The 14,594-nt window shown below is 41.5% G+C and overlaps 1 protein-coding gene across 9 annotated transcripts in view; it reads right to left on the reverse strand.

The window, feature by feature from the left end:
• KALRN (kalirin RhoGEF kinase) overlaps positions 1 to 14,594 on the reverse strand; it is a 435,213-nt gene that overhangs the window by 155,192 nt on the left and 265,427 nt on the right. For all 9 annotated transcript variants that reach the window (XM_072341566.1, XM_072341563.1, XM_072341565.1 and 6 more), the window contains one exon: positions 1,826 to 1,995. In XM_072341566.1, coding sequence (XP_072197667.1) covers positions 1,826 to 1,995 — 170 coding nt within the window. The remainder of the gene's footprint in view (positions 1 to 1,825; positions 1,996 to 14,594) is intronic.

Below are 14,594 nucleotides of genomic sequence, written 5' to 3' on the forward strand. Positions count from 1 at the left end.
CACTCTTGCTTTTCAAAGACTGAAGCTAAAAATTTTGACACTGAAACAGATGACCTCAGACATACCCTATTCACCCCTTCACTTGCATGACCTCGCAGCCACTACAGAATCCTTTCTCCAACAAATGCTGTTCATACTGATGCTCTGCTGATTTCCCAGCCCCAAACATCACCCTGACCACTGCGCAACACCACATTCTGCTTTCCCAGGTGCCGGCAAAAACCTTTAGGCCAATCTGACAGGCAAGAGCAGGACTCCTTCAATGCAGGCACTTCCTGCAATCCCTAAACTCCACCTGATGAGCTTTATACAGCGCCCTTTTCATGGTCTTCTCCATGTGTGTTCATGCTGGAATGTTATACCAATAGGTGGGAGGAGCAACAACAGAATATTTCCATTCAGTATTTCACCACCATTGCTATGATCTCTTAGAGGTGCCTTAAACTTTGCAAGAAAGCCATGCGTACCTTTGGTTAACCTGTTATGGGCAGCCATATGTATGTTCTCTTTAGCCCCCTCAATCTGGCAGCACACTAAGTACAGCACGTTTCCTTCCTACTATTTCATCAGCAAAGATGCATGGATGGATGGAGCCTAGCTCATTCTCCCCCTGATCCTTTCTTTCCAACTCTGGTCTCAGGAAGTAAAACCACGCTTTCCTCTCCTTCTCTGTGGCATTCAGCAAGATGAGGCATTTACACAGTGTTTCTCTTTGTGGAGACTATGGAGGAAAGCTCAGCCCATGGTTGTAGTAGAAGACCCAACAGCTCCTGCAGGGCTCCTAAGGGAAGAGCTCCAGCAGCTCATCTCATTACCCAGGTTGCAATAGGCACCTCTGGATTTTCCTGTCATGGCTCTGCACTTTTCATGTTAGATCCAAAGGCATCAGACTGGGGAAGCTAAGACATGAGATTGACAGCCATGGCTCAAATGTATAAGACACACTGCATTTGGTACAGGACATACATTCTGTATGTACACAGAGTATAGACATTATTTAGAGGTAGATGAGGGTACTATGACAGTGTAAAGATCTTAAGAGCAAAAGATTTCATGGTTTGGGGCTCAGTAGTGTCATTAGAGGCAGGAAAACTCCACCGTGCTAATGAACTTAAAGCCATAGGAAATCACTGTGCATGAGAACAAGTGAGAGAGCCCTCAGAAATACAAGTTAGTGGTAGGCTTCCTATGCTCCCTGAAAACATGAGTTCTACTGCAGATACAGACTGAGAAAGCTGAAAGCTCTAACTTCCCTGAACCAGTCACTTTGTGTATTTCAAATCAGGTAAAACAAACTGTTTTAACTCATCATGCAAGCAGAGCTGGCAGAAAGGATTCTCCCTGACAGAATGAACAAACCCCACATGGACAAAGATTAATAGAAGGGTGCTGCATGCAAAATGAGAGACTGAATACTGTTAGACATGCACGTGTTTTATTAAGAGGAATACACTTCTCTCATAGCAGGACTAACTGTATAAATCACAAGGCCCCAGCTCACAACCATTTAACAATCTTCCATAAATATCCACTAAAAATATTCACCTGAAACACATTTGTTTCAATTCACTTTGCTGTGCCTATAAATAATCTCCCTGTCAAGCAGCAGCCCACGCTGATGCACAGACTATTCTAATCAGTCCACACAAATCACTCAGTGCAAATTTCAATACATTAACCAAAGAAATTGAAGAATAATAATAAATAAGCAAGGAATAAATAAACTCTCCCTGCTAATCTTAAACCTACATTTCCCCATTTATGCACACCTAAAACACAGAATACGGCAGATCTTTCACCACGTGTCCTTCAGGTGGGTGCTTACCTGAGCTGTTGAATTAGATCTTCCCCTTCCTTAATAACATTGAGGGTAGCATCCAAGGTGGCTGTTTGCTGCTGTTGAAACTGCTTGATAAGCTCCTGAACCGCATCCACAGAGTCAGCACAGACATCCTCTAAGAGCTCCTTCTGCAGATCTTCCATCCATGTCCACAGCTGGGAAGGAGGGGAGGGAAATATAAATCAGAGAGGGATTGAGATTTAACCCTCTAATTCCAGATCAGAAAGCATTAACTAGGGCTGCATATTTCACAAGGAAACTGAAGTTTTCTAAGATAAAAAGATTAATAGATTCTATCTGGTGTAAACCTATTTTAAGCAATGAAGTAAAATAAATATAATATCGGGGTGGTTTTCCCCCCCAAAAAGATTAGTATGTGACTCAGTCCTGTGTGTGACAACAAATCTAATGTTATTCTTCTTATTAACTCTTTACACAAGTAATAAATTACAGTGTCCCACAGCTGCGATAGCCTAACCCTTTCAGGAGCTGTGTGCTATCAGCTCCTATTAATTTCACATGCAGCTGAAGCCTGTTGCAGGACCAAGACCTAAAACATTTGCTATGTCTGCATGGTACTAACTGAAGCTGTACTTGCTCAGCTGTACCTTCCCAGGCACAAGGTTATGTATTCTGTTTTATTTTGTTTTCTCCTCCTTTCCCCTCCAAATGTAGCTCAGATTCTGCTCTCTGAGTTTTGGAAAGCCAAGGCATAGGAGACTGTAATTTCACCCACACAGATCCGTTCATTCTAAATAGCCTTGACTACCAATTTCAAAACAACAACAAAAAATCATTTGAGTAAGTGCTTAGCTGAGAATTTCCAGCCAGCTGTTCATCAGAGATGGGGGCAGCGGCAGGCAAGCCCCAGCCTCCTGTTGGCTGTGAAGCGAGTGGAGGTTTCCCCTTTAAGCTTGCTCTGAAAATGAGTGTAAAATTGCACCAACTGAGCAGGCAATCTGCCAGCAAATCCTAATGACTCCACCAGAGTGAGTGACTGTTTTCTGTGCCATGCCTGCCCCATTAACCCACGTTCTGCTGGTACATTCTGCACAGTAGCGGGGAAGCACGGCAGCAGGATCCAGCATTGCTGCCCTGGGAAATGTCAAGGGATGCAGCGCTGCCGAGTTGAGGAGCAGCAAAGCAATTTGCCTCCAAGGGAATGAGAGATACACATGGAGCAGACGACAGACGTTGTGTGGGGGTGGCAAAGGAGCTGGAAAAAACGTCTCTGTTCAGAACGAGATGCACTGGAACCCCAACCTACAGGATTTCTTCTAAGACTGCGAATTCTGTGCATCTACATAAAATGGGAGGAGGAGAGAGATTCTCTGAGCCCCCACTGGCCAGGCTTCTCACAACAAGGGCCAAACCTAAGGCTATCAGCCCAATCTAAAGCAAAATAATCAACATCAGAACCTGTCCCAGCACTGCTGGTATTATCAGAAAATAGTGTTTGGGTCCCCATGCTCAGTCCTCCCCTTTGCTCACAACTCCACGTTGGACAGCCCCCAAACCACTTCCAAACACGTGTTTTAAAACAGCCACTTAATTAATTTGAAAGATTTTCGGTTAACTTTTCAGCTCTGAGTATTCTGGGTGAACCTTTCTGTTTATAGGTCATATAATCATAATTGCTACACAACTGCTGGCCTAAAATGGAATGTCTTTGCCTAGTTTATTTACACGATTTCACTTTGTCAGAGGAAAGGCATGATATAAAAAGGCAAACATCAATACAAGAAGCAAATACAGTTAGGCAGCCAGGCTTGCATAGTAGGTGAAAGAGTGAAAGCACATTGAAAGAACCAAAAGGAGAGCTTTTCCATTTGTGAGTTCCAGGTGCTGAGCACTGGGAGAAAATGTATAGAAAGGAAAATGTATTAAAGCCTTTATCTCTGAGTCACATTCAGAATCATCCCAGCTTCGAGCTGATCCCTACTTCCACTCAAACAGCAGAGACAGCTGGGCTATAACAGGCGAGGAGCAGGTTTGGGGGAATATTAATTTTCTCTGCTTATCAGATCTTCAAGTAATAGAGCACTCTGTACACACAGAAGTGAAAAATGGCCGTGTGTATAAATCATTCTGTTTCAAAAAGCCACTCATTTTTTTAATTTCTTGCTGCTCTTCATCATTATTGGTTATTTTTTTTCCCTCTTAAGATAACAAAATAAAGCTCAGGGAATTTCCGCTACACAAGTGAAAGGGAAATCAAGAACTTGCTCCACTCTCGGCAATGTGCGGATCTCTTGGAATGAGCACGTTAGAAGCAGCAGGGAAGAACTTTTTCAGCCCCCCAATAGGACTTCAGAGGAATCTGAAAGCATCTCCAGCATCTCCAGCACCTCCAGCATCAGCCAGAAGGATCTGGACTTTGAAGATCCTACGTCACTTTTTGAGTATGCTTATGCCTCAAAGCAGTTTTGGAACTCTTAATAACTGCACTGTACTCACCTGGAACTGAAACGCTTATGAATGTTTGAGAGTACTTGAATATAGGAACCCATATTAACTTCAGATGTTCCCATAAATGACCTCAGATTGTAAGGATTTGCATAATAAAAGCTATCAGAATCTAGGTCATCCTTGACTCAGATGCCTTTAATCCTTTAGACTCCACCAATCCCTGGGAAATCCTAATACAAAGAATCAGCCAATATTAATAAGATTAGGAAGATCTTTCAGGAACAATTTACAATAGGAACCTGATCCAAAATCCTCCCAGGTTATGTGCTACAACTGACAGCACCTGAAATAAATTACCACCAAACCCATTTGTGAATGCCACAGAAAGATGAACTCCATGTTACCACAGCAGCAATGTCAGAAGAGTTGTTAATGATGAACCAGAAATCACACCCTAGCTTGTTCCTGTTGATCAAAGCTCAGAAATCCAGTCCCTTTTAGTGCTTGGTGTTTAATTCCAATGCAACTATTCCAATTGTTGGTTAAATCCTCATCATTAAAATCCCAAATTATTGGACACCTCCTCTTAAACAGCTTAGACTGAATGCAGAGTTCACATGTTTGTTGAAAACTGATACATGACACAGGACAACTTTTACGTCATACTTTCGGAATTTGACTTTTCCTCTTTTTCTCTTTTCTCTTTCATTCTTTGCCTGAGCAGAATTTGTGAGCACCTGCCCATTCCCATGCATGTTCCAACCTACTTCTATTGATCCTCTAAAGGATGTGTATGAAGGTGCATGCAAACATTTCAAACACCAACAAAGCATTTCCACACACTGCTATAGTGACTTTTACTAAGCTTGACAGTGATGCACATGTCCAGAACAGATCATTTCCACACTGTATTGCTTAACACATCCAAAGACACAGAATCTTGCAAAACAGTGAAGGAAAGCTCAAAAATATATACTTTTCAAATTGATCTGTGCTTTGGTGCAGCTAATTCGATTCAGAAATACTAATGTATTAATGGTAGACCCTGAATTAAGTTCAGCAGAGAGATCCAGCCACAGATTTGACTCATACAAAATAAGTTAGTCTACAAACTTTATAGTTGTCAACTACACTAAGGTAAATATCTAATCCTAAAATGATCATGCTGAGGGGGTTCCAGAATGGAGGCTTGATTTACCAGGGTAACCATGGCTTCAAACAAGAAAAACAGTTCTCTTATTACTAGGCCATTGGAAGAGTGAAAGCCCCCTCTTTTGGGGAAGCATCTGGCACTTCTCTTATGCACTGTAGCAACTTCGTCTTCCTTGGCATGGGCAGTTTCCCTCCACCCAAGAGACAATACAGCTCTTTATTCTCAGACATTTCGTCTGATGCGATACCCTTCATTTTACTCAAGTACTTAATGAGACCACTTACTGGAGGTTTGAAGGACATCTGTGCCTGCTACCTAGAAATTAATGCTTCTGATTTAGAGCAAGGGACCACTTAAAGTAAAAAAAACAATCTGAAGCCTAGAGAGATGCTGAAAATGTTCTTGCACATTTGGAATAACTATTAAGCACCTAGTGTTTGTATGCTGCTATTTGCAAATGCCACAGATGAGTTTTAATCCCCTCCCAAAACAATTTACAAACACTGCGTAACAAGTGAAAAGCAAAGAAACAGTCCATTCAACACATGAAAACAACCAGTGTGCAACATTTTTGCTACTTCTTCCAAACAAGGGTGTTAATAGAAACAAGCAGCTCTGCAGGGTATACACTTTACTCCTTTACACCATCAGAGAAGTACCACGTGTTGCTGAGCACACCACAAAAGGATATTCAAGCCTACTCAGTAAAGTGAATGTCCATCATGGGAACCAAGGCTATAGCAGAACTGGGAAGAATTCTGTGAAATATTGGACTCCCTTTGTGACCACATGCCACCAGTGAGGTGTCACATGATGGCAGCACATCTAATAGAACGTGACAAAAAGGGATATGACCAGATGCTACACATGAAATGCTGCAATATGGGAATTCGATGGTAAGATGCAGCTGATGAGATGCCCTGCTGCAAGACGTAATGTCAGATATCACCAAGCTGGTTTGGAAGAAGCAGTGAGTAGAATGAAAGGGAACATTCTGTGAAGAAAAAAAAAATCAATCTTTTCCTAACCTCTTTCTGTCTTTTTCCCCTCATCCTCGCCAATTTCTTGACATTCATCCTTGGCTGGGCTGCATCTGGTACTTCTGTATGCTAGCACTTTTTAATTAGTAACCTTGCCTATGGCAAAAGGATTTGCAATGCCTAAACATCTGATCCTTTTTCCAAGTCCCGCATAGACCAGATTGATACAGCACAAAATAATCTCCTCTGAAGGGAAACACAATTTGGGTAGCTATGCTTGTATCAGGGAGTGTGTAGATCTTCAGCCCAAGGTCATGTAAATGTAGCTCACGATCTATTTGCTGTAGGAGAGGAGTTGGTTTATTACCAAAGAATCAGTTGTACGTGTTCTATGCTTCTACAATCATCATGAATTGCAAAATCACGTTCACCTTCTAGTATAATTTTAATGTTACTTGTAATTATGAATCTGTATGTAATTAGCTGCAGTAATTGTACTAAGCAAATCAAATTTTGCACATCATCCCATTGATACATGCTTGGAGAAGTTCTTCCTACATCAAAAGATTTATTCAGATTTACATCCTTGTAATACAGTATAATTTGGTGCAGGAGGAGCTTTCCATAGCTGCAAACTATGCTCTGCCAATTCAACTGAATACTTAAACAAATACTCGTACCATTAGGTTTTCCTGTAAATTTATCTCAAATGGGAGTTGCACTACATCTTCCCTTTGTGCTTTTTGTCATTGTATGACTTGCACTCTTAGCCCTGATTGGAGCCCTTTGTGCAACTTCTTGCTCTATGCTCTAGGAACCTCAGAAATAAATCATATGTGACAATTCTGAATCATTCCACAACTTGCTGAGGATTAAACAAAATGAGTGACCTTTTTCTAACCAAACAGTCCTATTGAATCCATCAGCCTGAAACACTACATTGACATTAACCATTTAAAACTAGCTTTATAGACTCCATTGCACATGTACATATAAGGGGCAACAGAACATGATTTTGAGTGATGAGTGAATTACAGGAGTGTCTCTGTACGGCTTTGATGAAGAGTACCCAACACACAAATTGTCACAGGCACTGCCTTTGTATATAACAGCAAAAACTGGAAGACCACATGCTGGAACTGGGAGAAGCCCATCTTCCTCAATATAAGGCAATCAGGAAAATAGGCTACATAAGGCTAATAAAACCTTTCCTAATGAGATTGTGCACCTCCTATTTAATGCCTGTATAAAAAGCCCTTCTATCTACTGCATGAATCACTGCTACCTGGAGAGCGAGGCATACAGGTTGAAGCCACAGAAAGCATATGCAAGGATTCTCTAAAGCAGATATTTGATTCATGTGATGCAGTCAGTTAAAATATTGGTGACTGGCCTGAAAAATATGGATGTCAACATGCAACTGAAGTTGCAGACTGTCTTGGTGGATAACAGGTTGGCCTCAAAACAGAGGTGTATCCCTGTGGCCAAGACCAATGGTATCCAGGGGTGCATTAAGAAGAGTGTGGCCAGCAGGTTGAGGGAGGTGATCCTTTCCCTCTGCTCTGCCCTGGTGAGGTGACATCTGGAGTCCATTTCTAGGCTCCTCAGTTCAAGAAAGATAGGGGATCTCCTAGAGGGAGTTTAATAGAGGGCCACAAAGATGACTGGGGGCCTGGAGCATCTCCCTTAGGAGAAAAGGCTGAGAGACCTGGGGCTGTTCAGACACAAAAAGAGAATGCTGATGGGGAATTTCATAAATGCTTCTAAATATCCAAAGGGTGGGAGTCAAGAGGATGGGGACAAGTTCTTTTCAGGGGTGTCTGGTGACACTACAAGGGGCAATGGCTACAAACTGGAACATAGGAAGTTCTATACGAACATGGGGAAAAACTGCTTTACTGTAAGGATGAAAGAGAACTAGAACAGGCTGTCCAGAGAGGTTGTGGTCTCCCCTGAAGATCTTAAAGACCTGGCTGGATGCTTTCCTATGTAATCTACTGCAGGGAACCTGCCTTAGCAGGGGGTTGGTCTGTATGTTCTTCAGAGATCTCTTCCAACTTCTCTTCCATGTGTCTATTCAAGCTCTGCTGCAGGTTGGGCTTCCTAGATTTGGTCCATGTGGCTGCATTTACAAGCATTTAATTCTCATTACCTTGATCGTACCTCACAACTTTTCTGAAGGAAGACGATCACAGATGGCAGATTTTTATTCAATAGTGGTTTGGCCGTGCTCCAAACCCCTCTGCTTGAGAGCGTGATGTGCTGCCAGGATACCACAGCTCTCTCCATTCTTAGCATCGTAATCCTGCACAAAGAAACCTGGCTTCTAGACAACAAATGGACAGGATAGAGGGGCATCCTGCACCACCACAGCTATCTTGGTTTTTTGAACTCAGAGCTCTGCTAGCATTACAGACAAGATTTAACTCTGCAGGGAAACCACCCATGAAGCAATAACTGGTGAGTGCATTTTGGTCCAAGTCACAGACTGTGCTCTGGAGCTAGGAGAGGAATTTGTTCCTACTTCTTGCTTCATGGCAATTGACTGGTAATAACCCAGAATCAACTTTTATAGTTCACACAAAAATATTTTTTATTATACTAGCAGAGCCCTCTCTATAGCTCCAATTATCAGAATCATAATGGCAGGCTGGCAAGTACAGGAACACATCTATCTTCTCTGAGGGATCTGCCTTCCTGGCCAAGGACAACACACGTATGTAGATGTTACCAGGATGTGACCAAACTTCACTGATTCACCTCCCAGCTCCTAAGAGGTATAAATGTATGGTTTGATGTTTCTCAGCCCTGCACTGAGAGGAGGAACAGATATTTTCACAGGCTGCTTTTGTATGCTGCTTTAGAAACCTCAGCTAGGATTTTCATCTGACTGAAGGAACAAACTGTGCAGCTTTTCAACAAAACGTGTTCTTCATTCTATCCATGAAAAATTCTGGGATGTGAGATGCCCAGTCTATGTATATCATATACGCAGGGAGCTAGTTTGGTTCATTATAGCATTTTATGCTTTCATTGTTTCAAAATCTGGCCCTAAAATGAGAAAAGCACCAAAATAACTGACCAGGATGGCTGCTCAGGAATGAAATACACAAGACAAATACCTTGAATGAGCCACGCTCACAGAAAGAGACCTTTTCAGAGCTTCTAGAAGTTGCCAGCAAATGGAACTGCTAAACTGATTATCCTCTCTATCACAAGTCTGTATTATCTGGTGGGCAGTTGCTCTGAAATGTCAGTATTAGCACTTAAAGTCAAACAACCAATTATTAAGTTCAGTAACATTAACTGTGAATCCTGGATCAATTTACAATGAATGTCAAGATCGTACAATGTACTCCAGATCCACTGTCACATTTACTCCATGATTAACTTTGATTCATTCTGCCAACTCTTCCGACTAGAGACAGTAGCTGCCCAGTGAGCTGCCTGCTTCCTGACACTACACAAGAGCCAAGCCCAGCCAAAATTAGTGACCTGCATGAAAATAATCTCCTAATCATGATATTCAACCGAAGCAGGGAGAATTTAATTTCACAGCCCATGGTTATCAAGTAAAATTAGGTTCATAGTGCTTGCAGTAACTCCCACAACTCACTTGAGTAGCCCCACTGACTTCTGTGGGGTGACCAAGGTGACCTGCTGAACACAAATAACACAGGTCTGTATAGGAAGCTGCTGGACACTATTTTGTCCAGGCATTTCTTCTCAGTTTCTCATGGCCTTATCTGACAAACTGTTCAGAGTGAAACTTTCCACACCAGGTGTCTGCTTTAGGCTGAGCTTGATGAATTTTGAGGTCAAAGATCCAGAATGAGAGGAAGGGGTAAGAAGGAGTAATTTTGCCTGTGTTGGACAGGAGTCTTGTTTCTGCTTGCCTGAGATGCACCAGGCACTCCACAATTTTAACCAAGGGTTTGAAATGTTGCAGGGTTGCGCTTGATGTCAAGAACAAGTATTATGTCATCCCTGTGAAAATTTGCCCAAATCTGGTCACTTAAAAGACTCTTGCCAAATTCTAGCTGGAATGTGTTCAGTAAGAATCTGCTAAGAGTTTGGCAGCTCAACTTTTTCAACATGAAGTATTTCCTGACTGTGCTTATCTCCCTGTAGTGGGTGAGCCAGGTAGGGCTGATAGGCTCCACCTGAAGAGCTATGAGGGTTTTACAGAACTGCTCTGTAGTTCAGGTGAGACCCGTGTTCTGCAAATTGATCTAATTCAAAACATTGACAGTGTCCTTTTGTGCCTACATTTTCATACTCGGAATGGTAATGTATCCCTCAGAACTGTAAGTGTAGAACTGTGAGACCAATGTAAAACACTGAGATTCAGACAAAGAATTACAAGGAGTTATTATTTGCGCTGTGATTCAGGGTGCGGCCTTATCACATCTGCACATTTTTCTCCAGGAGACTCAAAAACTGTTCTCTGGAACATCAGGTATCCCCGCCACTAATTGATTCAGATCTGAAATAAGAACCTGAATTCAATCCCCCTTAATCCTGAGAGATGTGACTCAGGTACAAGTTTGTTGAATGCATTTATCCCACTGACAATAATTTATACCTTTACCCTGCCATACTGATAATTGGATTTGATTCCCAAGGTAGCAAGTTTCTGCTCACACTGTCAGGAATGCTTTGGCCTGAAAAAGAAAGAAAATATCGACTACAAACTAAGAGAGTATAATGAGTGCTGCTGGACAGCGGGACACCACATCTCTTACAGAAATGACAATATGAAATCTACATCACTCATAAGTTGTGATACTAACAGTCACTAATGGGGCAGCTCTAAATTTGTATCACTAAAATGTTTTTGTCATACCAGAAAGCCATCGTTTCAGCCTACTGCATGTATTTTTATAGTAAAGCCAATTGAAAAATAAAAATTAAAATAAATTAAAAAATATATATCAAAACAATTCTGAATTATTGGTATGCTTAATTGATGATCATTTTCATATTCCTTCAGCTGAATGTCACCGCTTAGCATGAGGAGTCCTCTCTTTTATGATGCTTTGACATGAAATGAGCAGTGATTCAAGTCTGCTGGGGGTACAAAAACATCCCTACAATTCTAATTTTAATTGCTCCTGGGATGTCTGGATTTAAATTTAACTCAGTGCTATGTATTGCCCTGAAGAAATTATAGCAAGGAAGATTTCAGAAAGAAACGTTCATTTAATAAGAGAGCATCTCAGAAATGGGAAAAGCTGAAGGTTTCTCAGATGCTTGGAATGCTGGCTGTCACATGTGGAGATGTGGAGGTGGGCAGAGTACAGGGGAAAGTGTGAGAAGTTCAGAGTCCATGCACTCAGCCACATCTGGGAACGACTGCATCACAAGTGTAATGCATCTGTGCTGGGAAGACATGTTTGCTGCAGGAAGATATTTAGAATATTTCCATAAAGACCATGTCAGTAAGACTGATTTTTTTCTACTTAGCTCTCCCTTTCACCAGTTCTGTCTCAGTAGATTAATATATCCAGAAATAATGAGAATTTGGGAAACGTAGACGAAAAATACAGCTAGTCTGTAGTTTCTTGCATTTTTGCCAAAAAACACTAAACCAACTGTTTATTCATTTCCAAGGACATAAGAGAAACAGTTGCAAATAGTTTAAGGAATGGTTTTCTTTAAGAATTACAAATGTTGAAATGAATAATGACGGTTATTATTAAGTAATTAATAACGCCTTGTCGAATAATACCAAACGTCAGGTGTTAAACACACTAGTATGCCAACCAAACTGCTCTCTCCTTGCCTCTGGGCACTCCCAGGTGAAGATGGGCAGAGTTCAGTGCAGTATTAGGCCCAGTGCTGCAGGTCAGAGGACAAGGTTAATCAGGGAGGTATGTGTTGGCACTCCAACTGGAATGCCTCCTGGTAAAACAGCAGATCTCAGATGTTCTTCTATTTTCCTGCTGCAGCAAAAGGATTTCTTGCCTTGACATCTAACTCCAAACTATTTCTTCAACTCAACTACAAACTGCTGTTTGGGAATTTCTTTGCTGTAGGGAATTTCACTCGATGAATTCCACTTTTAAAACTGGAGTCTAATGCTATCTAAAACGTTACCTAATACAGTGGATTTACTTTTATTCAGTTTCAAAAAACAAGCACGAATGGTGCAGATCTGGCCTGTACAAGTGAATAAAACAAGAACCTGCACCCTCTCCAGCCCAGCCCTGCAGGCTGGGATTTCCCACTACGGCTGAGCACATCTCCCAGACAGAGCCCAGGGAGAAATAAGCGAGCCCAACTGGTGTGAAACAGAAAAAGAATAGAATACTACCAGAGGCAGGGTGGAAAAGGAAGGATGTCTGTAATTCTACTAACTCCTTTTCATGTTGAAGAATGACAGTGACATTGGTTAAATTGTCATTTTACGACGTATATGAAGGTCCAAGCAAGGCCAAGTAATGAGTCATTTCCACAACAGCCAATCTATTGCAAAAAAGACAAGCACAGACCCGAATATGCTGTAAGACTATCTTGTAACAGTTTGCCCTTTTCACCAGGTCTCCCCAGCAGCCTCCAATAACCTCACTTTGTCTGAGGGAATCCCTGCATCTGGCAGACAAATACTAAAACCACAGCAATCTCCTCACTTACTATTTCTGGCTGAGGTACTGGACTGTGTGACTCTCACCAGTGCCCTCAGGATGCAGAAAAGCATCACGGAAGGAGGCAGGTAGTAACACACAATGAAAGGTGGTGAATATGTCAAAAGCCAGAGTGTTTGGCATTTTCATACGTCTGCATTTTGATATACCAGAATGGGGCTCATTGAAACGGGGTGAGTGCAGCTGGCTAGTTCCCTTCCGGTTGAAGAACAGCAGGGGTGAATACACTGCACCACAATCCAAAACCATACAGAGAAGCTCTAGTTCCTAAACCCACACTAGGCAACTCCGTACCAGTAACCATCAGAAGAAATTTAAGTGATAAAAAACATTACATTAATAACTTCCTGGAGTCATGACTATTTTAGCGTTACTAGTCACCAGCTGCATAGGTGAAGCGAGGTTAATCACAGTAGGAAACTGTTATAAAATAATTTGACTGAGGAAATAACTAATTAAGTTTCCCCTATGGCAAACCAGTCTGTGAACTACCTGGGAAACAATAGCACTATTCACAAGCTTAAAGTAACTAGTAGTTTGTGGGTTTTCTGGTACCTAACAGAAGTAGAACAATCATTGCTATCATGCTACAAAAACATATACCTTCATGTATCAATAGCTACAATAGGCATAGTGCTGATTTCTCCCTTTCCACCAATCTATCAACACCAAACCATCGTGTTTATACAATATTTTTGTTCTTAAGGATCACGGAACACTTAAATGGTATGAGTTTGCTGAGCAGAGGTGCTGAATGTGTTAATGATGAATACTCTTCTTGACCAGAACAAGAAAAAGAAACAGATTTTAGATGCACTCCCAAATACACCCATTCTATTGACACTGGTCATTCTAATGGCATTGGTCATTCATAGGGCATATTTGGGAATGCTTCTAAAACTGGTCATTAGACTGACAGAAGACATTGACATTAATGAGATTGGTCATTAGAATTGGCATATATGGACTGGACACTTTTAAGATATTATTCAAAACACACAAGAATCGTATGTGCACACACCCTCTATTTAAGGGTCCTCCCCAACACACTGAAGCTGGCTACATGCAACTCGTTTGTAACTTATAAATCAACAAACAAAGGGTAAAGCTTTCAGATTCTGAGAGCATCTTTCTGATTTGACGTACTGCTGCAAACAGATGCTACAGGGCATGAAAACAACCATTCTAACTAATTCCATCTCAGCAGAAAGCCTGTCTTTAAAAGTCACTCATCACTGAATGGCCTTTGGTCCGCAGAAAAATGTGAAGTATGCTTTAATTACATCCCCAGTGGCCTCCCATCTGACGGCCTGTCCACTGCATCTCTGGTGAGACGGCCTTATCTCTGGGTATTTTTCAATTACACTAAACTGCATTTATTCAGGTCCTCACTGATTCACTGTATTAATATGTGGTAGTTTGCTCTTTACCCATAATTTTGAGAAGTGAAATCTGTCTCATTAAAAAATGTAAGACTTCCAGTAACACTTAGTAATAATGGCTACATTAATTAACATCACATTTAAAAGGAATCTCTCTGAGGATACATATCACACTGCAAGCAT

Source organism: Excalfactoria chinensis, chromosome 7 (genome assembly GCF_039878825.1).
Source record: "Excalfactoria chinensis isolate bCotChi1 chromosome 7, bCotChi1.hap2, whole genome shotgun sequence".
Lineage (NCBI taxonomy): Eukaryota > Metazoa > Chordata > Aves > Galliformes > Phasianidae > Excalfactoria > Excalfactoria chinensis.